The sequence below is a fragment of the Leptosomus discolor genome, chromosome 20 (genome assembly GCF_034619465.1).
Source record: "Leptosomus discolor isolate bLepDis1 chromosome 20, bLepDis1.hap2, whole genome shotgun sequence".
Taxonomy (NCBI): domain Eukaryota; kingdom Metazoa; phylum Chordata; class Aves; order Leptosomiformes; family Leptosomidae; genus Leptosomus; species Leptosomus discolor.
The window spans coordinates 8,535,703-8,562,742 of NC_141410.1; the positions used below are offsets into that span (position 1 = coordinate 8,535,703).

General features: G+C 47.1%; 1 protein-coding gene across 1 annotated transcript; it reads left to right on the forward strand.

Annotated features, from left to right (window-relative positions):
- PUSL1 (pseudouridine synthase like 1) lies at positions 1–27,040 on the forward strand. Its single transcript, XM_009951479.2, has 8 exons — positions 1–59; positions 1,631–1,688; positions 8,839–9,026; positions 15,170–15,319; positions 17,516–17,689; positions 21,796–21,850; positions 25,759–25,921; positions 27,009–27,040. Exons 1-8 carry the CDS (start codon positions 1–3, stop codon positions 27,038–27,040), a joined length of 879 nt encoding a protein of 292 aa, XP_009949781.2.

The following is a 27,040-nucleotide window of genomic DNA, read 5'->3' on the forward strand; positions in this document are numbered from 1 at the left end:
ATGGTTTCTGCCCCGACCCGATACCTAGTGTTCTTTCAGTACTTTGGCACTAAATATAGGTAGGTGCCTCAGCTGCCTCGTCAGCCATGTGCGGTGGAAGTAAACCAGCGTCTGTTGCGGTCCTGGGTGGGTTATCCCTGGGGTGGGTTATCCCTGGGGTAGGTTGTCCCTATGTGGGTTGTCCCTGTGTGGGTTATCCCTGGGGTGAGTTATCCCTGGGGTGGGTTATCCCTGGAGTGGGTTATCCCTGTGTGGGTTATCCCTGTATGAGTTATCACTGTGTGAGTTATCCCTGCGTGGGTTATCCCTGTATGAGTTATCCCTGGGGTGGGTTATCCCTGTGTGGGTTATCCCTGTGTGAGTTATCCCTGTGTGGGTTATCCCTGGGGTGGCTTATCCCTGTGTGGGTTATCCCTGGGGTGAGTTGTCCCTGTATGAGTTATCCCTGTGTGGGTTATCCCCAGGGTGAGTTATCCCTGGGGTGGGTTAGCCCTGGGTGGTGATGGGAGAGCTACAAGGAGGTAGATAGGGAAAGGATGGATGAGTGCAGCACTTTTGGTGAGGGAGAAAACCCTTGCTGAGTAGGCAGGAGCAGCCAGGGAGCTGGACTCTGCTTTCTGCTGTTGCGTGGGAGTGTTAGGAAGGGGATGGTTTGGGCAGGAAATGCATAAAGTGGGCAAAGAGAAAACATCAAAGGACAGAGAAGGCAGCAAACGTGATCTCAGGCTGGGGCTGGGGGGAGGACAAGTTAACTGCGTTTCCTGCAGTGGTGGTGGTTTGTTGGGTGCCTGGTGGTGTGGCCATTTCTCAGTGGTTTGGATACTTGTCCTGCTCAAGCGATGCAGGTGAAGTGATCCGTGGGCTGCGAGTCCTGCAGGAGGCTGGCTGAGGTTGGGTTTCCCCAGGCCTTAAACACCCCACAGGTGTAGCTGTGCTTGTTTACATTTAAAAAAAGCATGTGGGAGAACTTGTGCAGCTCCAACCCATGGAATTGGGCCTATCTTCATGAGGGTTTTACAGAATAATACCATCATATGCCAAAACCCACAATTCTTTTGCAGTGCATGGTCTGTGTCATTGTGGGCACTGACCTAAATTACTCCAAGCAGTTAGAAGGTAGGTTGGGTTTAGCCTCGGGACCTATCTCTGCACTTCAGCATTTTTTTGGAGTGGCTGTGACTTCTGTAGCAGTGAAGGAAGCTCATCACAAACTGCCTTCACGGTATTTTAGTCCCTTTATGACATCCACAGGGCCTGCAAGAAGGCGACCCACAGCGGGCAACCAACTCCTGTCCCTGAAATAGTTTTATCTGTGAACTCTTTTCTAGTGTAACTTGTCTGCCTTATCTTCTACTCAGCCTCCATCTGAAGGGCTAGTCCACAGAGTAACATTTGAAGGATGATTTTTATTCCCAGCCTCCTTTCTTGCAAATAACCACTGCGTCTGTTTTCCTGTCCGTTCATCAAAGTGTTTGGTCCCTGCAAGTTCTGTAAAAAGATGCAGGTCACTCAGTAGCAAACAAGTTAGTTGACTGTCCCCCATTAACTTCTGGATATGTTGGTGGACTCTGTGTCAAGTCCTTGGGTCTTGACAAATATCAATAACTATTGTATTTGTTTTTCTCTGCAGTGGGGTTAAGGAGACTTCGAATAATCAGTCAGTGCTTGGAGTCCAGAACTATTTGGAGGTAGGTCCTTGCTAATCATATGGTCGTTAAAATGAAACTTGTGGGGTCACGTTGTTGAGCTACAGGTATTATCAAGGATAAATCTTCTTTTTAGATTGACACTCAATAAAAGACACTTGCATAGTGCTAAACACTATAACATTCAAAACAAAGTGCTTTAGAAATGATGTCAGTATACGGGTGGGAGAAAGAGGTCAGAGTGAAGTCAGAGATACTAAGGTCCTGAAAAAATGTGAACCCTTCAATGAGACTTGAAACTGAGGCATCTGAGCCCAGAACTATGAGAGCCCCTGCTCAGGTGCTGGCCCATCTGAAGGTACTTAAGCTTGTGAGCTTTATGAGCACTTGTGGCTTTGCCTCTGCTCCTTCTTAGAACTGTCTCAGTTCCGAGCAGGCTTAGCTGCTCTGCTTCTGGTTCACATCGAAGTCCTTTATAGATTTGGAAACTAGATGCTGGTCCTCCCAGGAGACAGTGTCTCTGATAGACACTTCAGGCACAGAACAAAGCACAGCAGGATACCCATTGTTCCAAAGGAAAAAAAAAAAAAGCTTCATTTCCATTCTTCTGGAGTTCTAATATGCCGGCAAAAAAAAGGTATGATCCTGTCATCGCTGCTGTTCTGCTGCTGCTCCCTGGGGTTTCCCAGCGTGTAAGTGCTGTTTGGGCTTGGAGTGAGCGTGTAACAGGAGTGCAAAAGACACACTGTTACACCAGTGAGTAGAAAGTGGGTCACTTGCATAGTGTTAACGCTCAGCACACCTGGATGTTTGTGCGACCTCATGGTAATTTAATTACAAGCTGCAGTTGAGCTGCATTTGTTTGAGCAGTGCTGGTGAATCCCATGTTGCTGTGCAGGGCAGGAATCCAAAGGAAGCTGCCTTGTTTTTCTTTCTTGTCTTAGAAGCATCATGCAGTTTGAAATGAAGCTTGTGCCCATTTTAAGAGATTGTTGAAGAGGTTCAACCTGATGGCTTTGGGTCGGATCAGGCCTTTTTGTCACTCGTGTTTGCGGTAGTCTGTGCTCTTGCCTGCGTTAGCTACAAGCCTGGTGTTGTGAAGGAACAGAGTTGCTGAAGAGGTGACCCAGGAGCAGACTTGCTGTCCCACCCAGCCGCTCTGTGACCGTGGCCAAGACCTTTCCACCCTGTGCCTCGGTTTACTGAGTGAGAGCGATAGTTGTTGCATGCTCTCGCTAAGCAGTCGGCTGAAGGAAAGTGAGATGAATTATGGTTTGAATAAGAGTTCCCAGGGTGTATTTGTATGGCTTCTTGCCTGAGACCATTGCGGAGAAAGTGTATAAATATTCTGCAGATCTTGAAAGAAGAGCCCCAGAGGACTTTCTATCTCATTTATCTAATCCTCTGAACCATCCAGTGTCTCAGCCCCAGGCGCCGGACTTTGGGTGAGCCCAGCAGTTGTTTTGCATTATCTGAGTAACTTTGTTTTAACAGGCCAATGGGTAGGATGGGTGATTAAAGGAGAAAAGAAGAAGAAAAGAAGAAAAAGATAAACTTATTTGGTGTTGTCTTTTCACAGTATCAGCACTTTGCAGGCCAGTTCTGGGATATGCGCTTTGCTTTCATGTGGTGGTATTGATGCTGGGCACTGCTGAGCAGGGCTGTGTCTATTAGAACCACATGGGAAGTCTTAAAGCAGCTTTAATAGAAAACTGGTGGGGCCTGTAGGAATTTGTCTTCCTTCCTCCATTTCTCTGCAGCCTTGAACTTCGCAACTTTCCGAAGTCAGGAAGGCAACTGAAGGGAAGGGCAAATTTAAATCTGTAATGAGATCCTTATTGTGTTCTAAATATGTTCAGACATTTGTTTGCAGTTAGAGGCAAGCAAATAACCTGTGAGGTGCAGACCTTGTGTTTCCACAACTGTGCAATTAAAAGTGCAATGGACTGGTTTGTGAGTGTGTGCTGCAGCCCTCTGGGTGATAAGGTAAAATTGCTGGACTGGAGCTGAGCAGAAGGCCTGTCTGTAAGCTTTTGTCGCTGTGAAGTGCTGTATCATACGGGTCACAGGAGCTTTTGTAGTCCTGGTGTGTAACAGAGCCCTGGGACTGACTGGAGGAAATGGAGACTTGTTTTCATTTGGGGACAGATATAGATATTTGAAGGAGCTTTTAATATATCTTTGAGGGGGGTGAGCTTTGCAGACAACACTCTTTCTTGGTGACAACATGTTTGTCTTGAAGCACTTGGAAGCCCAGCTTGCTAGTGACGGCTCCAAAACAAAATTCCAGACCTTGCTTCCCCAGATGGGGAAGTTTGAGTCCTGTGGCTTGGCTCCCTCCAGTTCTTTGTGGAAGCTGACAAGATGCAGGACTTTGTGCTCTAGTCTCAATTCTTACAAATGTCCCTACTGTAAAGGAAGTTCTCCCATGTAGCACCTTTTCCTGAAGTGAGTAGCTGTTGCTTGTGCTAACAGGCACCGTATGCAAGGCCTGCTAGGATCTACAGAATTAAGTTCCCTTTCGTGTTTGGTTTGAACCATCTCCCGAGAGTCCTGTTTCCCGTTGTGCTGGTGAATGCTGCCCAAAACTAATCTTCCCCACACAAAGCTCCGTTTTGGCCAGCAGCCTTGTGCTAAGGCCAGATATTATTCCTCATGTAAGGAAAAGGGGGAGTAGGAGAAGAGGGAAAGAGAACATATACAAACTCCTCACTGTGCAAGGCAGCTTTGGTACAATCTCCTGCCCCAACACACGCACACCGCCCCCCCCCCCCAAAAAAAAAAAGAAAGAAGAAAGGAAAATGGACCAAGAGAACTGTCATCTTCAACCCCTGTTTGGGTAATAATTTCAGTGGCATAGGAAATTGCTTTGGAAACCCTTTCTTCTAGCAGAAGCCACTTGCTCAGCTTTTTATTCCCTGGCTTTCACTTCAACTTTTATCTATTCCCCTAAAAATGAATTAGATTTTTTAATCAGTTTCAGTTGACATAGCACCCACTGAGTCAGTGAAGCTGTGATGACTTGCAACCAGAAGCTTGTATGTTGTTATTTATTAGAACACAGAAACTTATAAATTCTGCAGCATCCCTGGCAAGGCAGTGCAATCCCTTGTGCCTGTGCAACTAATGCCACTTGTGCGTGATGAAACCAGTAAGCAATCCAGCTGCTGTGAAAGAGAAATAGACGCTTATTTTTCCAAAACATTCCTAATGCACGGTTTCTCTTGAGCACACCCACCCGCAGTTGATGTCATGGGTTCTGTTTGTGGTTCCCAGATGCTCTATAGAGGTGGATGGCTCAGTATCTTGAGGATTTTTTAATTTAGACTTGGGGGAGAGAAGTGAATGAACTTTTGCGTCCCCACCATAGGTGGTGTACGTTAATGGGCCTGTTCTTCATCTTGCCCCTCCAGCGTTTGTACGGAGTGAGAACTGAGCTGCGAGGTACTAATAGCAATCTGGAGTGTGGATCCATGTCTTTCTGGCACACAACGGTGGAAATTTCAGCATGGTTCAAAATATGGAAGTGCTTAGTGAATGAAACCTGTTAGCAGAACAGACCTACTAACTGCAAGTGATCCTTCCCCCTGCCTCACTGCTGTGCAGGGTGTTAGAGGTACAAACCAACACCCTGGGATGCTTGTTGCTGCTCCAGGACTGCGGTTGTCTGGAAAGGCTGTGACTCGGGAAGTAAAGGCTAAATGAAAATGGATGAGATCTGGCTCAATGAAAGGCCTCCAGCAGGTGCCAAGCCAAGATTTCAGCGTTTGGAACTGCTAAAGAGCAGGATATTTCGTTGTGCTGTGCCTTAAAGAATGGCAGGCACCTGTGAACTCTGAGCACGTGGGAGGACAACCCAGCTCCTTTATTCCTGTATCTTCTCCATTGCTTTTTAGCTGGGTGCCCATGGGTAAAGTGCTTAACTTCTGCCTCGGTTTCCCCTGTAGGAATCCACAGATGATTCCCAACAGGGTAGGGATTGGATTAATTGCAGTGAAGCCTTTGGAGTTCCTCAGATGAAAGGCCTGCTTGTTTTAGGGGCTTGGTTTTTTTTTTCTGAAAGAGGCAGGAAAAACTGGTTGCTATCCAAGCAATTACTAAATGTAAATAATATGTCTTTTTTTTGAAATTCAGTGTGGGTGATATTAACAGATGAAAGTGTACAGGAACCAGAGGAGGAAACCATCAGCTGCCTATAGGCTCAAAGGACATCTGGATGGTACAGATAAGAGACATTTGCATAGGTGAAGGGGTCATTTCTGAACGGCCTGCAAAGAAGTTCAGCAGTTCAGAAATTCTCTCTTTAAGGAGATTAATTAGGATGGGATATAAATGAAAAATTAAATGGAAACTGGAGGCAGCAGTTAGTATATGATCAGCTGCGTGCCGGTTAGGCTGGAGGAAGAACCCGCAAACAAAGCTTTCAGCTTTCACAAACTGAGATTTGGTGGTGGTTACGCTCCTCCTTGGCTGCCCAGCACATACATCCTTCCATCATCTCTCCAGAGAGGTGTTCCTGGGAGAAAATGGTGCTGGAGAAGGGCAGCTGTGAAAATACCATTTATTGAACCTGTCACTCAGTCCCGCACCTTTGTGCGTTCGTTGGCTGACCTGAACGGGGGAAACAACCAGATTTGCCTTGGAGCCTGCAATCCTCCCTTCCTTTCCAGTCTGCTCTCCAACAGGGCTCCACTCACGCTGGCAGGGAAGAGGAGATCCAAACAGGGTTCTCATGACCCAGCTTTGTTCAGGTGCAGCGACTGAAATGGGTTGCAGCATGGCATCCGAAGGAGTGCTGCATCCCAAGCCTGCATCAAGAGAGGAGGATGTTTTCCGTGTTCTCTCCTGTTCTCTCTCTCCCTCTACCCCTCACTCAACTATGTTCCCACTGGCTGGTTTTTGCCTGATGAGAAAGGAGGGGGAGAAGAGGGTGGAGGAAGGGAGGAGCCTGCAAAACCCGAACATATCTTTGCAGAAACTTTGCTCTTAAAATGCAGCTTCTACGTGAAGACAAATTGCAGAGGCACAAGCCAAGGTCTACTGCAGAAAGCTGTTTAATTTCTATCTGCTTCTCTGTGCTTAAGGGTGATAAATAAAGGTTTTCCTTGTTAATTGTAACCACATGTGAACTCCAAATAGAAGGATTAGGAAGAGGAAAAGGCTGGGGTCATTTTCATTCTGTTTCCCAGGCCTTCCAATACAGCTTGGTTACTTTTTTTTTCCTTTGCCTCCCTATGCATTTTAATGGTACATTTCTGAGAGCCCAGAATCCTGTCTGCTGAAATGTAGGAGTCTGGAAGGTATTTGTGAGTCAGCAGTTCAAGCTTTATTGATGCTTGGTACCAAATGAAAATCTAATAAAGACCACTGCTAGAATCGCTACTTGGGAGTGGTGATGGGAAAGGGAAGGAAATTTCTAGTCATTCATCTGGTTTTCTGCTTTGTCGTTGTTGTTTTTCAGTCTTTCAGGAATGCTTCACTCATTCCCTCTAACAAATTACATTGGGTTTTCTGTCTAAGGGCCTGTCCTCACAAAGAAAAAAGTTCTATTTTGCAGTGCTCCAGGAACCTTCTTGAAAACCTTACTGTAGGTAAGACCTACTCTGGTTTTAACACTGCATTAGAAGCCTTGGTATTCCAGTAACTTCCTGACCTACCAGTGTTTGTCCCTTACCAAAATCCACCCTGGCTTTGCTAAACTTAGGCCCGTCTAGACAGACCCTGAGATATGCAGCATCTAATTAACCGTGTTAGCATCTCTTTTGCGCTTACTCTTTTGTGTGCGCATCTTGATTAAAAAGCACCGTATTTAATGACTCATTTAGCAGGGTTTTATTTACTTCCTCAGCAGGAACCTATAGTAATTCACCCAGTTGTTTTTCCAGCCCTTTGTGAGTGGGCAGAATAGAAAGGCAGAACCAGGGTGGGGATAAAAGCCAGCTGTGTGGAGAGGAACAGCTGGGAGCAGGAAACAACCACCCTGGCCACCAGTGGACTCTCCAGCAAATCCGTGCCAAAATCCCTATGCAGAACCTAGAGGATCTCAGTCGCTGTCCTTCCCCTTGTGTTAAGAATTGTAACTTTCAGCTTATTGCAATACAGTTTGCTAACTGATTTTTAAAGTACATCTCGGCTGCAGTGTAATTTTAGGGCCTTTTAGCTCCAGTAAGCTTGAACTCTGCAACTGTAAAACTTCAGCTCTGTGATGGGGTAAATAACATTTTGTCATTTTCCGCCTTAGTCTTGCTGTGGCAGAGGTCTTGGTGTGAGTGAGTATTAAGGCAACTCTAGCTCCTAAAGAAAACGGTCCTCTCGAGGATTAGCCAAGTCCTGCATTAATGCCACTGTGGAAGCAGGAAATATAAGGAAATTCCCTCTTGTGGCTGCTGGTGGCATGTGTTTGTCCTGTGGTTGTGCTGGGATAGCTCAGTGTCAGCTCCTCAACTACTGGTGTGTTTTACGAGAGCTGTGTCTTGATTCTTAGATCTGTTTGTATTTGTATTTCCCAGTGGGACTAATAAATGTGTTACATCAGCGCTACTGCTCGTCTGGTCCCTTGGCCCCTCCTCTGCTCTCAACAGTTAATGGAAGTGTGTTGCCCTCTGTAGCGCTGCTCCCACTGTGGAAGGAAAAGAACTTCTGCCTGCAGCGGTAAGCTGCAGTATTTTACGCCGTTCTGGCCTGCGGTGGAAGCAAAGGATGCAGGCTGAGCTGCTTCAGGTGTCTTGGCTGATGTCACTCAGACATCCCTGCGTGCTGTTTGCAGCCCTTCAGGGCTTGGGTTCTGCAGCTGAAGCAACCCGAGTCCAGTTCTTGGCAGTAAATTGCAGAGGTGGTGTCTGGGTTTAAATGGGTAACTCTGTCCTCTTTCCCACTTATCCAGTGATATAAAGCAAAGGATAGGGAGATGAGTATTTTTTACTTTATTTTATATATGTAAGGAAGCTCACTGGGTATTTTGGGTGTTTTGTTTGAGGTGATTTCAGGACAAAAGGTGAGAAGCCACTGGTGCTAGGAGGAGTCCTCCAAACCAGCTCCTCTCCATCCCTTTCTTTGCAGGCCACAGTAAAACCCCAATTACTTCTCTGTGTGAGCAATAAGGAGACATGTGGTTAGCAAGGAGAGGGATGTTTATTCTTGCTAGCTTGAAGTGAGTCTGCTATTCATGAATCCATCTTGTGTTGGCTTTCAGAAGGCAGCGCAGAACCTCAAACCCATCGTTCCCATCAAGTTCCACATCTCCAGCCGCACAGATTCTGGCGTCCATGCGCTCTGCAACTCTGCTCACCTTGACATCCAGAGGGCGCCGGGGAAGCCAGCTTTTAATGAGAAACAGCTCATCTACAGTCTTAATTACCACCTGAAGCCTGAGCCAATCCGGTGAGTTGGTGGCAAGTCAAAGTCTTTCATTGTGCCGTTGCTGGAGAAGGGAGGGAATGCAGCAATGATCTCTCATCTTCACCCACAAGAGATTTTTGCCGACACATAAAACCAGGGAAAACCGCTCCCCCACTGTATTTCTGCTACTACCAGACCCCTGATACGTTAAAGATCAGTCTTGTTCCACCATTGTTGTAAATCATCTATGCTGGTACCCCTAAAACACGAGGAGTTGTGAGACATTGGGGTCACCATGTAAGTGTTGAATCCACTGGGTTGACTCTAGATTCACACATGAGCCAGAACGTTAGTATGTTAACTTTCAGTGCTGCTTTGTTCCCCAAACTCCCAAATTTTCTTTGTTTATTGAATTAGCGCTCAGCAAGACCTTGGCTGCAGTGTTGCTCTCACCTGTATCTATGGAAAAAGATGAAGAACAAGCAGACAAAACCGCTGCTGGTGTTAGCATAGTCTACTCCTCCCTTCCCATGAGATCAACGTCTTTTCTTCCCTGCTAGACCAAGGCTACCACTTGACATGGTTTAGAGAAGTTACATCAAAAGCTCCAGCTTAATATTTTTGTAGCAAGACTTGATGTCTTACTCAAAAGGATCAAGTCCTTTTTGTGCTGTACCCAACTGTTAACGATTAGTTGCATATGAACGTAGTGAGGAACTTGATGCAACAATCTGCAGAGAGAACAGCCATTTCTTTTCTATTTTCTTCTTTGTTTTTGTTAGAGTTATTACTTCTTGCAGAATTTCAGAGTGAGCTTATTCTGCAGGAGACCTAGGTCTAAATGGCCACCCTCAAAGGCAGAAAAAAATGATCATTAAACCAATAGTTTCTGTTAGGAATTTGCATCAATTACATAAGTAATTACCAGGCCCTGTGCATTTTTCAAAAGGTGGATTGAATTTCATGTTCTTTGCCTTTCTTCCCAAGCTGTGGTGCAGTTTCTCTGTCAGCTGTCAAGCAGTTTCTGTGTTCTTCCCCAGACATGGGTGCATTTTTATGGTTACAGTGTAAATTGAACGAAACATTGGGGTTTTTAGACTAAAAGCCAAATCTGTGCTATGTCATAGAATCGACATGCCATTTGCCAGCAGCTGCTTTGCTGTGCTCTATTCTTTCTGGTGTTTGTTTGTCTTATTTGCATAAACTAAACACTCTTCAAGGCACAGCCTGTCTGTGCGGCGTTTGCCACAGTGGCACTTGAATTTCAGTGCAGTACCCGACTGAAGAGTGTGTCAAAGCACTTCAGAGTGTTGTGCAAGCAGATGGTAATTTATAGGAGGCATTTAGGTGAGCAAAAGAACTTTTATGCAAGATGCCAACTGCTAATTACGCCGAGGCCCAGGTTGCTCTCTTTCACGTTACTGAAGTATGAACATCAAGGAGAAGATTATGGTGGCAAATTCCCCACGCCAGAGCAGGAGCCTGGGACAAAAAAGCACGTCCCAATGACACAGGCAGCGCTGGGCAGAGTCTAGCTAGGTTGCAAACAACTCTACTGCGTTACCGTTGTGTGAAACCCAGGTGAACTAGCTTGTTGTTCCAGCACTAGCTTACCTGGACTAAGGTAAGTGCTGCGGTTTTCAGCTGTCCCTGACACAACTTGCTCCAGACCTTCTACTGACTCAGTGTGAATCAGAGGTGGACTGCAGGGGTCAGCTTCTGGTCCCTAGGCCATGTGCTGTGACTGTGCCTCCAGAGTTCTGCTCTGTCATGTCTAGAGGGCGTATTGACTTCAAGGAACAAGTTCCAGCCTATGCTGGTAGTCATGAGTGTCTGTGAGACAGTAGTGGCTTGACATTTGCTGCTCTAACAAGGTACACTGTGACTGGGATCCCACCTATGCGCCTTCTGTAGGCCTATGTCAAGGAAGGGTGTAGTGCTTGCAGTTCTCATGGCCTCAGGATTGGGTTTTGCAGTGTTTTCCTGCAGCATTTCTGGCGTTGCATGTCAGTGATGTTTTGCATTTATTTAAATACAGTGGGACCTCTTATCCGTGGGCTCTCAGCTTGGTCAGTGACTGGAGCAGAAGCTGCAGCAGCTCTCTGAGAGCCAGCTGCATTCTTTCACCTCCAGACAAGCACCAGGGGAGCCATCAGAGGGTGAAGGGGAAGAGGAAGTAAAAATCCTTGGAATCTGAGCTCAGGAAAGAGGGCCTGAAGGCACTGTGAGACCTTACTACTAGAGGCACGTAGTTCCTGTTAGTGACTGTTGATTATGTCGTTTTAACTGATCTTTTTCCTTGGATGTTTCAGTTCCTTTGACAGCCCTCAGACAGCTTTGGGAACAGCATAAGGCCACACAGCTTTTTCCCTTTGACCCTAACAGTCTTCTGACTGCGCACGTTAGCTTAGCTGTTGCTGTCCCTCCGTGAGACCCTCTTGCCATGTTTTGGGGCAGCGGAGCTCAGCCTAAGGGCAGTGTGAGATGACTGTTATGCTGCTTGGGCTCGATACAGAGCGTGGCCGCCGTCAGAAATGCATGACTGTCAGTCCCCAGAAATCCCCCCCAAAAAATAAGGGAAATTTCTATTCCCCCCCCCCCCCCCCCGCCTTTTTTGCACAAATGTGTTGCAGAGTTGGTTGAGTCTTTCTCCGAAAGGTTTCACAGTGGGTGAAAGAAATGCCTGAAAGACAAGCAAATACTGATTTCACTGCTTTTACTACACAGCCCACGGACAGCCATCCAGTAACAAGTCAGGTCATGCATCCCAAACCCGAGATTGAATATTAGCAGGATAATGTAGGATGAACAGTTTTGCACTTACAAATGCAGTTTCTCCACTGACCACCTAAAGTAGCAGATAGATTCCTTTGCAGTGAGAGGTCAGAACACACAGCAAATCTCTCTCTCAAGCTAACTGAGTTGTGTGCTTAACATCTGTGAGTTGCTGTCCCTTGACAGCTTTCACCTTCTTTGACGTATGTGTAAAGAGCCTAATGCAGCTGCTGTGGGGTGGGGACAGAGATGAGTTCAGACTGCTGTGTCAAAAAAAAAAAAAAATCTGAAACAGAATTTGACTTGTGCAGGGTTTGGCTTGTTATTTTTTTTCTCAGACGGAAAACTAGGTCAGAGTCTGTACACCCTGGAAGTCAAACCCTTTCTGGATGTAAAACCCTTTCTAGCAGTAACAGGGAACACGAAGTAGGTCACAGTTTTTATTTCCTTCCTTAAAAGACTAAAGCAGTTGTTTGGGAGTCAAAACTAGCCGATTTTGCAGCAGCCAGAGGGTACCACCGCAACAGTCTGTTCTGTGCATCACCAGCCACTGAATCTCAGTCTCTGTCCCCCAAGTTTAGGCTTGTAACTTGTGCGTTGTGTTGTCTAGCTTTAATGGAACTAAGTTGTCCTAGACAGCCAAAACTACCGTTGTGACCCTGCCACTTTCAATACTAGCAGTCCTACGGATATGCAGTTAGAGCTATGTGGTACCTTGACTGGGCAGTCCAAGAGCGAACAGGATGGCTGCTGAAGAAAGCTTTAAGTTAGATACCATCTCCAAAAGGAGGCAGAAGATCTCACAGCCAGGAAAAGTTACTTGTCTTGTGCTAAGAGCTGGTAGTATGAGGAGGTGAGATCTTCCGCAGCCCTGATGAGGTGGGGGGTTTATCAGGATGCAGTCGGCTCTACTTCTCCTTCCTCCCTTGGGCTGAACCTTTCAAAAATGGCTCAGCTGCTTTCCATTAGGGAGCTTGGTGACGGGCATGAGCCTGAGCCTATTCAGCAACCATCCCCTCCCTCTGTACGTGTTACTGTGCCAAGAAGAATTCTCTCCTAATGCTGAAGAGAAAACCCGGCGCTTTCATGTGGTTGCAAGCAGGGGGTGATGGAGAGAGGGAGCTTTGTGAGAACACATTATTGTCGATAGAGCTTGGAAGGGAAGCAACATTCCAAGCTGGCTGACTGTATCAGCAGCAGTAATAACCTTCTTTGTAGCATGATGAGTCGCTTCTATCAACTGATCTGTCTTTTAGATTTGCAAAGCGTGTTTGAAAGGATCTTTTCCACAAAGATCAGAGCGTCTTTCATAGATGGCCTAACTTCAGGAGGACTTTGCTGTCCCTTAAGTAGGCATGGTAATACCGTAGACTCACACCTTCTATTTCGGGCTTCAGTTTTGTAAGCACACAATAAAAGCTGTCAGAGTGGCAACAAGGCAGAGCTGGGATTCCTCCCACCTCCTGCAAAATGGCATTGAGTTTCTCTTGTCAGTGGAGAGAAAAGGATGTGCTCCTGGAGGGCATCTTTGTATCTAATACATTGCCATTTCTAGTTAGATGTCTTTGGGCTTTTTTTCCTCCAACCTCCTCTGAAATCCAGGCTCTGTTGAAAAAGTAAAGAATGCCATGAGTCTTTATTTACCAGCAGTCTTTCAAAAAATGGGATAACAAGAGAAGCTCAAGATAGATGAGATGCTTGTGGAGGCATGTAGACAGAGGAAAATAAATGTAATAATTGTATTACTGTGTTTAAAAAAGGCTGGAGGTCCTAGGTTCAAACTGCATTGCAGGCCTGGAGGATGTAGTTTGCCTTTCTACTGAGAGTTTATAGCAGTGGAGCAATCTCCTGGGCTTGTTATTGCAAATACTCGTGGAGGCCTGTGGCTTAGCTCAGTAATTTCTTCTTCTGTGGTCTGAGCCTTTGCAGTCAAGGGATGTGAGCCAGAGGCACTTGAGCTGGCAAAAATCCCTGAAGCACCAGCCTTTTTAAAGTCAATAAATAGGTTTGTCTATTACTTGGTCCCAAATGGTATTATATTTTTTGGCTGCCTTGCATCCCTTTTCCTCGCTATGCCAAACTCCGGAGACAGAAAGGCACACAGCAGGAGAAAACCCACCTTCTAAGGAGAGGTGTTCTCTAAAGTCACACCTGCAGAGAGGTTATGCCTGTGTGATGGTGACTCTTTGCTGTGTGCTCCCTGCAGTACGGTGAGTGGCCAGTACTCTGGGATAAGGGAACATCAAATCCAGTTAAAGCTGCTGCTGACACGTTCAAATCAATGATAACACTTCGGGGGAGGTGCAGAAACACAGCGAAGCTCTGTTTTCTCTCTTGCCAGAGAGAAGGGCGTTTTCCTCTCTGACAGCCTTCTTACCCTCCCTTCTGGCTACCAAGCTGTCTGTGTGTGATGGTAACGGTGGCATTGGCTTAGAGGACACAAGGCAATTTCTCCCTGTTGCTTATAGAAGAGAACGGGGGAGTTCAGCTGCCTGGAAAGCGGCTTCTTGAGTTAACTGCCCAGCGTCAGTGGAAGATGAGTAAGGCATGAACATTCCCAAAAGCCTTTTTCTGCAAAAGTGAAATGTGAGAGTTCCCAGGAGGTCTCCTGCATGCAGCCTTCTGCTGTTTGCAGGTAGACTCCATCTAGGCCATGGTGGACCCACCTTTATTGCTGTTGCTGCAGCAAAGTCCTGTTTGTCTTGGAGGTTGTGGGGGGAGGTGGAAGTGACCTAGTTTCAACTATCTCCATCTGCCACAGTGAGCTGCGTAGCCGCCTTTTCGAGTGAGCACAGAGGTATCTGCAGTTGGGGGGTCCTTCCCACTCGTGTTTGGGACCACGGTTCGGCAAAAGCAGGAGGGTGCAGTGTTCGTAAGGTCACAGTGTCCTCAGCTGGGGACGGAGGGAGTCAGCTTGCTTTGGGAAGTTGCTACCTCACACCCGAAGCGTGGCTGGGAACCTGTGTGCCCTCAGCCACGCACGCCGTACCGTCTGATGGGCTGGGTGAGGCCGTTGGTTTCGCTGTGCAACAAAGAGCACGTGCTACCAGTAGTCATTTCTCGAGTAAAGGACTGATCGGTCTTAGCCTCCGGTGATGGTGTCAGTGTCCCCAAAACATGTGGATAGATGACCCAAAGGCAGCTTCACTGTGTTTGGTGGTGGGTGATGGCAAGGCTTTTCTGTCACCTTCTAGTTGACAGATGCTTGTGGCAGCCTACAGGTGCAGATCCTTGGTCACTGGTTAGTCGCTGGCTGTCAGGAGAGAATGATATTTAATTAATTGTAAGGGCAGTTTCTCAGAGAATCCATTGCGTGTTTCAGTTGCTGTCTGCGTGGTGACCGGGCAAAAGTTTCTCAATCAGTGCATGACATTTCTCTCCATCTCACTCATTCTTGTTTGTCCAAACAGCATTTTGAGTGCCTATCGAGTGACCAGTAGCTTCCACGCACGCTTCTCTGCGCTGTCCAGAACCTACGTGTATCGGCTGTTGGTGGGCTGCAGTCATCACTTTGAAATACCAGTGTTCGAAAGGGATCTCTGCTGGGCTCCTGCGGGAGGGTAAGTGTGTTCCATTAAGCCTCATCAGCAGGCTGGAAAGGCTGGGCTTTTGGGGGAAGCGAGGAGGGGGTAATTTCCCCTCGTGAGACCAGGTTCCCTGTTCATATTGATCCGATTGCCAGGTTGGAATCAGTGCAACTGCGCTGAGTTATGTTCACAGAGCCCTTGGAGCTCTTTTCAATTGTGCTGTCGGTTGTACCTGTGATAAACATCCTTAGCACTGCTGAAACACTCAATGACTCTGGGAAGAGCCCATCAACGTCGCTGTGTGTCCCTCCCGTGGCAGTGAGGAGCGTTTCCTCAGATGACCTTGCCGATTCGTTCAGCAAACCCGTTTGGACAGCTGGCTGAGGGGACGGCGCTCTGATGTGATGCGGACAGGCAGAAATGCATTGCACGGCAGATCGCAGAGTTTTGGGTGTGAGGCAGGCAAGAGTGAAGGCTGAGAATTCTTTTATTTTTTTATTTAATTCCCTAGTCCTGTTTCTGGTAGGGACTGCCTGTAAATCCGCTCTTGTTCCTTGTCTAAGTGCTTGTCTGTTTGAATAGTGAGAGCCAATGCCTCTGAGCAACCCCACAGTAACTAGCCAGTGTATCTAGCTCGGCATTCACTCCTGTTTTTGGAGTAGCCACTGAGTCATAACAAAGCAGTGCTTGTATATGCAAGGGAAGAAAAACAAATTCAGTGCCATTTAAAAAAAAAAACCAAAAACCAACTTGGGACACCATAAACAGTGGGTGAGGAAAAAACAAACAACACCCAGAAGATAATTTGTTATTGTCCTTTTTGTTCATGTTGTACTGAGGTAAACATACATTCAAGAAAACGGGAGTGTTCCACAGCATTGTAGAAAAACAGGTTTGTAGCCAGTTGTGGTAATTTTATCACCACTGTTGGAATAACAACTGTGGGTAATGGGGAAAAAAAATAGTAGTCTTAACTGTCCTAGCAGAGGAATGAAGATGACATTGTCCTAACATTAAACTGCTGACTTTCTATTCTGTGGGCTGTGGAAGGGAAAAATAAATATGGAATTGCAAAATTAGATGTGATGTGTACAATGTGCCTTAATCTCAGGCTTTATGAAATAGCATTTAATTTAGGCCAGACAATTTTCTCAGATGACACCACCACATAAAGGAATGTGAGGTGTCTCACTAAAAGGTGAGCTATTTGGACCACTAGGAGTGGAGAAGCTCCTAGTGTGTGCACTCCTGAGCACAATCTGGTGTGTAAAACACATAATAGACATGGAAGTTCTGTATGTCTGAATTGCCAACTGGGTGTCATCAGCGCTTCTCAGTGTGACCAGGTAAGTGGTAGTTGTTTTGCTTGAACACAGTGGAAAAAAATGTAATGATGTTGGAAAATCTCATCTTGATTTGTTGTTGTTGTTGTTTGTTTTCTTCAGAAACATTTTGACTTCTGTTAAGATCTGAAAAACTTCAGCCATAGATCACGCGTACTCGCTCAGGCTTTTCTTAGGAGGAATTTGCAAAAATAGAATAAAAATAAGCATCTGTTCAGCAAATATATCAGTAAATCTGTCTAAATTCCTTTGCTTGGGGCTATTTTGAACAAACCTAGATACTTCAGGTGAGGAAATCTGGATGGCACTTGGACATTCTGAGTTTTTACCTTGGCCCTATGTTCTGCGTCTCCACCTTGGGTTTGCACTGGTTTCGCCTCTGGCAGTTTGGTCACTCATTCCATTTCTGTTACTTCCTAATTTCATCTTCTGGCTGTTGCAAATCTAAGGTTTGGAAAACCATTATAGTGTTTGATAGTTACCTACTTGGCAACATCGTTTTGAGTTTATGAGATCCAGATACTGCAAAAGATTTTGGGTCTCTTGCCCTACGCTCTAGCCAGCAATTTGAATAGTTATTTGAATTGAACTGTTGCAAAGCAGCACAGCAGGATAAAGGTTTGTGTAAGAAGCACGTGCCTCCAACCCCTCGTCTAGCCTGGGGTTTCAAATACCTTCAGACCTCGGGTCACTTGGCATCTTGGTGTGTGGTTTGGGCCATTACAGGACAAACACCGTGTGGCAGAATATGTTTCCACAGTGCTGCCGTGTTACATCGGTGTGCCAGGTTTAAGCCTCTCATCAATTAATTGGGGTTGGACCCACCTAAACATACTTGATCCCACCTGATGCTCCTTTCCCTTTTGCTCTGCTTGTTTAATTTCAGCTACCTGAACGTGCCTGCCATGCAGGAGGCAGCACAGTTCCTGGTGGGAACCCACGACTTCAGCACCTTTCGCTCACTTAACTCTGAAACACCTTTTCAGTCGCCAGTTAGAACCATCCTCCAGGCGGACATCCGACCCTCCTCTGGTTTCCTGTCCCACCACTATGAAGACAGGTGAGAGCCGAGATATTCAGCTGAGGAGCTGCTCGGACCAGCTAGTGCTTGCTTTGCCTGAAAAGCTGCTTTCCAGCACGTTCCAGCACAATCCTTTTGAGGATTGACCTCCTGTTTGCTGTGCATTGCCTTCGCAGGCAATGTGATGGTGTCAGCAGGGTTCTGCCCAGCTTGGAAAAGACATTTCTTTCCCTCTCCTCCCCAATGCCCTCAGGGAGAAAGATAAGCAAGAATGAGGGCAGGGAAACTGGTGCAGTTGTTTGCCCGTTAAAAGGCAGGATGTTATAAACTGGTGTGTGGAATTCGGCACAGGAAACGCTCCCAGCATTTACACTCAGTTGAGTTGCTAAAGACCAGCTCTGCCAGGGGATGGGATTCCCACTCCCAGTGTCCTAGCTTTGCATAAAGGCCACAGGTAGAAGGAAAAAAAAAACCCACCCAACACCTAGGTCACTGCTGTAGCTCTGCAGATCCTCTCAGTTCACACCACTGACTCCTACCGTCTTCCCAGGGAACGCTGGTGAAGGAAAGTCCAATATTCCTCAGTCATTACATAAACAAAAGATGGTTGAGTGTCAGGTTCTTTCAGGACCAGGTCTTGCAAGTATTGAAATTAAGTGGCTGGATGTCTTCTCTCTCTAGGAGAAACTGAAGGTTTTTTTCCCAGAAAGATCGTGGGTATTTATCATCTGAATGTGGCTCTTGCTTTCATCCTGGCTTCTTTCACCAACATGCGGCTGTCGTGTTTCAGCTTGAAAGCAAACCTTGCTGTTGTCTGTCTCCAAACCACATCTTCCTCCTTTCTGATTAGGAGAAAACCCTTTTCTTTGTAGTTTTGCCGAACGACCCTCCATTAGATTTGAATACCTGCCGAGCTGTCTGTAACAAGAAGTGCTCCGGCAGAGCCTCGCTGTGCTCTGCAAACAGCCCGCTGTTTCTTTCCCCATGTCTTGGAACGGGGTGTTTTACCAGCGGTAGCGCGAGATGAGAACTGAAAGGGAGCTGCAAAACAGAGAGATCTGTGCGCTCTGCCTAACCCTGGGCTTTCAGTTCCTCTCATCTTCTCCAATTCCTGCTTTTCCTGCTCGGCATTGATGCCTGTCGATACACAGCCACGTTATAGAGCTGCCCAGTTGGGTATGGCACTTCAGCTGCGGTATAAACTGTGTAAACTCTCACTTCCCACCTTCTTGCAGCTAAGAAACACCGTCCCTATGGGATAAAGGAAGGCTGGAGAGGGAAGTGGGTGCTGTCACGTGGCTGAATTCCTGCTGTTTGTTACTGGGTTGCCGTTGCTGAATGGAGAGCTTGGCCTGCCTCTGTCCGGTGTGGTTGTGCTTAGGGGCACAAGTAACAGTGAAATGCTTCACCCACGAGGTTATCTTGTCCTTTATGATGAGTAGCATTGTAAGTGTCTTGAGCTAACCTGAAAATAACCATTAACAGTCGAGAGATCACCTAGGAGTGCATGTGGAGGAGGTTACCTTCCAAATCCAGACCTGCTATTGTCACTTGACTGATCTCTGAGACCGAATACGCAACAGCTCTTTTTTTATGTCTTTGATTTTAATGTAAAAAAGGGAGATTGCCATTCTTTGCATAACTTGCTGCGTAAATCCATCCCACGTGAGGCCAAAAACAGCTCGCGAGAGAAAGGGAGAGCAAACCTGAAAACCGGATCAAAAGCATCAAGCTGGTTGCTGATGGGATGTGTTTGCTTTTGGTGACACGTGCAGCCAAACTTGTGTTTTACAGCAAGTGGTTTTTATCATGCGTCAATATCAATTGATTTGATGAATGTTTGGGCTGAAGGAGATGGCTTCTCGAAGCCTAGTTTCAATGCATTAAAATGGCATTTAACTCTTAGAACACTTTGTTGGTAATAACCACAACCGTGAGTTTTCTGATCTACAGAAAAAAGTTGTGGGGTTTGGGTCTTTGTCACAGGCTAAGTGGTGTTGGGGTTTTGTTTGTTTGTTTGGGGTTTTTTAATTACAGCGTCCTAGTTACTTTTAATTTGTAAAACTCTCCCTGTGGGAACAGTTGCAGTCACGGAGCTTGGTGTTTTGTTTGCCCACTCTGCAAAGAAGACAGCAAATATGCCTGAAGTGCCTGTGCATCTCTTCAGTGCAGTAGCAGAATGTGGTGTTCTGCAATGGCAGGGCTGGGATTGCAGTAAAGGTTATAATTTTTTTTATTTTTATTTTTTTTTAGCCTAATCTAAGGAGATTTATTTTCTGTTTCAGAGGGAGGAATTCGTAGAATGATAAAACATGGTCTCTTGGTCAAATAATGCAGCTTTTCTTTCTCGTTCTTTCCTTCCTGTCTGAACTTAAACCAATCTTCTGAATTGACCACTTGTCTGTTTAAAGGGCTGTTAGAATGATTCCTTCCATCAAACGCAGTTGCTCAGCAACAGTGGAAGTGGAGTTCGTGTCCCGTCCATACGAAATGCTTCTGAATGTTAAGGATGCGTTCAGAGCCTTAGCCCCATCGCTTATTCCTAGGGAGTGATTGCTCTGTCACCTGTTTTCGAGCAGAAAATGCATTATTCATGGCAAGGTGCTGGCTTCTGCTGCCTGAGTGGAAAAAGACAGCTGGGGTTTTTTTGCTGGTAAGCAAAATTATCTGTGAGATTGACATGAAAAACAAAGTTTTCCTCTTAAAGGAAAGTATCTTGCTCTCTTTCAAAGTCTGCAAGTATCTCGACCCATCTTTTGAGCTTAATATATCTTGTCAAGTCAACCCAGACAGGAGAATCCTGGCTAAAGAAGGTGCATGCACGGTGGTGAGAGGGGGATTTGTCGGTATTTGAAAAAAAATTGTCTTTCCTAAAGAGCTGAGCTGAATTACGACCTCGATGTGCTGGGTATTTGCACATGTCTGTAGGCCACGTGCATCGAGCTGGGGGAGAGCAGACCCTCTGTGATAGAAACGTTCTCCTTTCCTGACATAAAGAGGAATCTGGGGGCAGGAGCTGCCTTTGCATATGCCAACATACCCGACAGGGAGGGCTAAAAGCAGTAATTTATCTGTAAATCCTGTGAGAAAACAGCTTGTGGCTGCTCCCTACATGACTGTTTCACAGTTTCTTTTCCTGCCAGCCCTGTCCTGATGCCCGTGCGGGCCTGTGCATCACCTTATCCCTGCTTCACCTTTCTCCTGTGGCTCGCAAGAGCTGTCTCCTCTCCCAGGGAAAGGGCAGCCCCTTCCTTGAGGCTCAGGTGTTGCCAGTGAGCCCAGCCTGTCCACCCGAACCCTCCAGAGAACTGTGGTGCAGCTGTGCTTTTCTCCCAGCTGATTCAAATCTCCAGAGCCCCTTGATACCCAGTTACTGGGCTCATTGCAAGGGAGGAGAGGAGAGGGTTTACATGCCAAGATCTGCTTTTCTGGGTTATGCCAGGTAAGCTTTCTCTCTTTTTGCTGTAGGAACGCTGTGGGGTATAAGGAATACTTATAAACTGTTAGTGAGTTCATCTAGTTTTTATTGTTATTTTATTGTTGCTTTTATCAGTGACTTCTAGGACTGCTTGGTAGCATGGAAGTTTGGGGATGCAGGTCCTGAAGTGAAAACCTGCTCGGTTTTGTGCTCTGTTGCCATATCTGATGTATGATACACGTGTGTGTGTGTGTGTTTTTATATGTATCTAATGTGCGTATCGGATATTTTTTTATTTGTAGGAAGGAAACGTGCGTACGTGTTCTTCCCTGCAGGGCTGTTCCTGAGAACGGGTTTGCGTTGGATTTTAGTGTTAGAGCTGCTACTAAAACATCAGCAAAACCACAAAAATATTTAGAAAGCAACTTGTAAAGATTTAGCAGAGGATGCAAGCACAGTGGAGTGTTGGGATAGTGAGCCTCAGTAGAGTTCTTACAAGGATTATTGGTTTCTACCATAAAACTTTCTGGAAAATTGCATCTGAGCAGCAAATGGGCAGGCTGGTGTTTGAAAGCTCATGATGCTGTTTCGGGTTAATTGGGGGCTGTGCAGCAGCTTATTCATTTACTCGCGTTCACCTGTGGTTTATACTTCTCTTGTGAGTGGAAGAGTCATTTGCACTGTGACTTTTTTTTTTTTTTAATGCTTTTTTTGTTCTTTTCTTTAGGGGACTGGAGTTTTGGGAGTTGACGTTCAGGAGCAGATCGTTTGTTTACCGACAGGTACTGTTCGGTGCTGTGTTCAGCACACGCTTTGCCTCCGAGAGCCAAAGTGCCGCTGTTACTGTGACTGGGGATGGGTGTAGCCATGCTGCACCCCTGTGCAGTGCCATCTCTGTTGCAGAGCCGGTGTTAGAGCTGCATGACACACCCAGGGACCTAGCGTCAGAGAGATGAGGTTCTGTGCTCTTTATTTGACCCAGTAGAACCAAAATCTCTGAAGTTTGTGACTAAAATGCACGTCCAAAGTCACGGAATCGTGTGGGAGGATGGAAAGTTTTGTTTTCTGCAATCTTTGTCTTTGCAGTCTGAGTGGTAAAACCCAACAAACATATGTTCTTGCTCTGCTGAATGGCACTGGGCCCAGCAAAGACTGCCTGGAATTTTACTTTCTGGCTTTGGAGCGTGAAGTAATTCTCAGTGTTGCACAAAGCAGAAATGGGAAGACCTGATTCAGCTATGCAGGCGTGACTGCAGGATCTTTCCCTCTGCCATGCTGTCTGGTCTCTGCTGGGTTTCCTTTGAAATAACTCCAGTGGGGTTTTTGCTGCTATCCTCAGGGGAGACAGCTCTCTCCACAGCTTAATGGATCACCTCATTAGGAAAGAGTTGGCTGTTCCCAGTCCGCCTGTCCTGTCCATGGTCACATTCTGGAGACAGAGAATAGGCAAGAGAGGGCTTGGTTTTTGGAGGTGAAGGGGGGGGGGTGTTTTGTGGGAACAGCAAGCAGCTATTTTTTTATTCTGTTTTGACAATGAAATTTGTTTTTATCCCGTGCCAAGTAATGCTCTGTAAGCTCTCTGACAGCGGGTGTCTGGATGTGAGCAAGGGAAGAACAACCACATGCTTGAGAAGGGCTTGATCTACAACAGGGATTTGCTTCATCAGATGCTCTTGTGACAAGGAGCAAATGCTGGTCACCCGTTTAGGGCGTTAGATCGGAAATGTGACGTTGTGCAGAGAGAACAGTTACCCGCAGTGCTCCGCTCAGCCTAACGCCCTCTCTGAGCCCTGCTCGCAGCAGCTGCCTTACAGCGAGCTGGCGGGCTGGAGCGATGAACTTGAACTCTTCTACCTGAGTGTCTGCTGCTCCCCTCCATCATAAAGAGGAGACTAGACTAGGGGGACCTCATTTCTCACCTTGTATAGCTGCTGTGATGACTATTGACATCTGGATGTTAGAGAAAAGGGGTGAACAGCCCCAGAAACTGTGTGTATGTATTTCTGCTGAATAGCATGCGGAACCAAGCACGTGGCTGTTTCGGCTGCTTGCCGTTAGTCTGCATTTCCACCAGCTAACTGCGAGTGTGGAGACATCAAAGCTAAAGTCACAGCGTACAATGACCTCTAGTGAGGGATGGATAAAATAACATATGTCAAGGATCTGTGCTGCTTCTCTGTGCCATCTGCTCCGAGGCAGGCTCTTGGCACTCCGCGGTGCAGTTTAGGATCAGAGCACGTGGGGAGAGACAGCGCTTGCCTTAGGATAAATAGATCTTGGCTCGTTGGGCCTTTCTCCTTAACAGTGATAAACGCGATCAGGTTGCGTAGTGGACTTTGGTTTATACTTTTGTAAATGTTAATGGATCAGAAACTTAGACCAAGGCTTCGTTACAGCACTTCAGTTAAGGTTTTGGAGAGCTTGGTACGCTTTGAAAGGTCACGAATGGAGTGAATGTTTATTTAGGCCAAATGACGGATCATGCCTGCGCGAGGGGGGCTGTGTTCTGGCAGCAGCGTGAGAAAGCGAGTGAGACAGGACAGTGTCTGCTTGACCAGTGTCCCCAACGTGGGCTGGTTACCTGTCAAGTTTGAGGCTGGAGGACAGTTTTTCCCCTGTGGACACAGAAAAGCGACTAAGGAATGGTGAAAGTGGGGTGGCTCGGGGTCGGCCCGTGGCAGGGGCTGAGTTTGAGCGTGATAAGGCTTGGGCCCAGCGAATCTGCGGCGCGTTCCCTTAGGCCGTGTGAGCTCTCCTGCGAAAACGGGTGCAGGCAAGCCCAAACAAAGTGCTGGCAGGTTCTGGGAGGGGGTTCGGCTCTTGCCGAGCTGGACACCACCAGCCTGGTTGAGTTCATTGCGTTGTGCTGGTTCTCTCCCCTCAGAGAGGCGTTTCTCGTGATGGGACTGTTCTTCCAAGCCTGTTTGCTCCAGTGGCGCTGGGACAGGGCCTGGCTTTCCTTGAGCTTTCTCTCTTGCTGGACAAAAGCCTGAAAGGACTGCCCTTCTCTGTCCTCATCCTTTGTTTCCCCAAGGAAACAGATGTTTCCCTGAAGTATCCCCAGATGCTTGATGCCTGTGGGAAGCAGGTAGTCGCCTGTATACTGGTCTGTGGATAAAAGTCTCTCTAGGGTACTTCTGGCACAAGTTGAGGGGCTCTTACTTGTCGGTTATTCCCCGACAGCAGCTTCAGGAGGCTGCCTGGACATAAGAAGTGGCAGGAAGATTTGCGGTCAGTACTCTGCCTTCAGAAGGATGCCTTCAGCTCATGAAAGGGGTGGAGAGACATGTCGCCACCACAGAGGGATGTAAGAGGTAGCTAGTCCTAGGGAGGTGGTGTTTGGTGTGCGGGTGGCATTGGCAGATACAAGTCTTGGCCCTCCTGCAACAGCACGTCTTCTAGGGGTGGAGAAGGAGAGGGTGTTCTTTAGCCAAGAGGATGCTGGAGCACGAGGGGTGTTTACGCAGGAGGCGAGCACCGTGGTGTGAAGTTTGTTTGAACCCACCAGGTCTGGAATTGCCGAGTGGGAGGGAGGGAAAGGGAAGTTGTCCTGTGCAGAGGTGTTTGAAATACCCCTTTGCTGCACAGGGGGGGGTGTTGTCCTGTGGGCTGTCCTACTCGGGTTTTGTTTCCTCTTACTTTTTTGGCTTTCTGAGAGAGAACCAAGCCCCTACATAGTCCCCCTCACCTGGAAAGTGTTGCTGATGTGTTAAGAACCTCCCGTGAGCGCAGCGCTCCCAGCAAGCGTGTGAGCTTCCTGCCACAGACGGAGGTGTGGGCGCTGCTGCTGCTTCTGAAGCAAACCATCCTCTGCTCAGCTTTCTTCCCACGCGCGGTGAGAACGAGCCTTGCTCCAAGGCAGGGCTGTGTAGCTGGAGATCATTGTGTTACAGGTCCTCATTCTTACTAACGTCTTGAGTTGGGGGGAGAGAAGACTTGAAGGAAGGAAGGTAATTCGGGTAGTTCTTTTCCCTTCCCTGCCACTAGTTTTGGTCGCTGGAAGATGCTGCGCCTCTGCACGCTGCAGACAAGCTCAGCTGCTGCCTGCTGTCATGTCACCTCAGGCAGCCCGTGCGATCCCAGCTGAAAGTGGGGAAAAAACTCCTTTCCTTCATAGGCCATGGGGTGACTGTGACTGCTGGGTCGTGCTCGGGGACCAAGGGGGTACGAGCTTTCCAACGAAATAAAAATGCTCCCTGGAGGTATGTGATTCCAAAGGCATACAAGGGGCAGCCGGGACTGGCTTGAACCCTGATGGGCGAGTCTGGGGCATGACTTGAGATACTTCAGTGGCACCTGAAACAAGGGTCAAAGCAGTCTGTAAGTGGGGAGATGCTTCTTAACACCCAGCTGGACTAGGAGCAAAATGCATGGCAATAGGAGCAACTGATAGTACTGGGAACAGTAGAAGACCACCAGAAATTAGGCCTTCTGGGAACCGGGGGTTTAATCATCATGAGGTACCGATAGGCAGGAGCAGGCTCCTATTCAGAAATCATGGGGATATCATTCTTTCCCAAGTGACAGGCACTGAACCCTCTGATAAGTTCTTTGTCTTGACTTGCCACCAGTAGTAACTGTGAGCTGTTACACGGCACAATACTGCTAATAGCAGGACTCCAGACAGAATTTTCTAATTTCTTTAAGTTTTACAAGGGCAACTCCTAAGCTGCCTTCTGTGTCCTTACAGGTCCGAAGAATGGTTGGGGCTCTGGTTGCCGTTGGCCAGGGGAAGTTAACACCTCATCATATAAAGGAGTTACTGGAGATGAAAGATGCACGGGCTTTTCCACCAAATGCCATGGCTCCGCCATCTGGGCTCTTTCTAAAGTCAGTGGAATATAACGAAGCCGGTAGGTGAATGCAGGGAAGGGCATTCTTTTTGTTGGAGTCACATCTAGTACTGAAGGGAGCGGTAACACCCACAGTCATCTTTTATGGGCTGCCTGACCTATGGCTCACAGCTTCGTTCGTTGACACCCACATCATAGCGAATGCCCCGGACTGTAGAGGTGTTTGCAGCAGTTGCTATGGAAAAATTGTGTAATTTATTTTTTTCTGCTAGCTTTCCTCCTCTTACTTGCAGGGTAATAAAAGACAAGTTGTGTTGACGATGACTTTTGAGATCTCACATGGATGGTACTTTCAGTTCTCGTATACCCTTGTTCTGTCCCTGACCACGTATAGAGACCAAATAGTCTGTGGTGTCCAGGTGCCTACGGATCCATTTCTGTTCACTCTCTTCTCCCTTAGTGTTTGAGAGAGGATTGTACACACCAGAGGACAGAGAGCAGATCACCCTTTTGCTTATATGGTGGCTCTCGTAATGGGACAGCATCTGATCTAAACTGGTTTTAAGCTTTTTACTTCAAAAAAAAAAACAAAAAACAAAAAAGGGGGTGGGGGGCAAATTTGCAGAAGGTGGCAAATGGATGTTTTTGACATCCCTGCAAGGGATGGCAGGTATTTAAAACTGCAAGGATTAATCTGTCCCTGATTAATCCAGTGCCTATGAAAGGTGGATACAGAGGACTTGCCACCACGCTCTGCAGACCTTCTCCAGGCTGCCTTCTCTCAGCCAGACCACAGACCTCCCACGGGTGGGCTTAGACCGTGCTCTTTCCTGCAGCAGCAGCGCACCCGCTGGGGCTTCAAGAAGATGAAAGGGAAAGGGAGGCAGCAGAGAGCGGCGCAAGGAGCTTGGAGTTAATTCTGAGCACTTGGCCTGGCCTCGAAAAGGCAGCTGCTGCTTGGTTCTGGCCCTCTCCAGTGGTGCTTTTCCCAGCGCTGCTGGCTGCGGAGCTGTCTGTGCCAGTGGGGAGGGAGCCCAGGGGGGAAATGAAGACCACAGATTTTAAGTGTTTTCAGGTGGTTTCAGCACCATCTTTCTCCCTAAATCAATGGTTTTTTTCTTTTTTTTTTCTTTCCCCCCCCCCTCAGATTTGGACACTACAGTTGCCCCAGGAGAATAG

Excerpts from the sequence above, each read along its gene's own strand:
- PUSL1 (XM_009951479.2), top strand. The coding sequence starts at position 1 with ATGGTTTCTGCCCCGACCCGATACCTAGTGTTCTTTCAGTACTTTGGC. Across the intron at positions 60-1,630 it reads TACTTTGGCACTAAATATAG|TGGGGTTAAGGAGACTTCGA; the intron begins GTAGGTGCCTCA and ends TTTTCTCTGCAG. Across the intron at positions 9,027-15,169 it reads CTGAAGCCTGAGCCAATCCG|CATTTTGAGTGCCTATCGAG; the intron begins GTGAGTTGGTGG and ends TTGTCCAAACAG.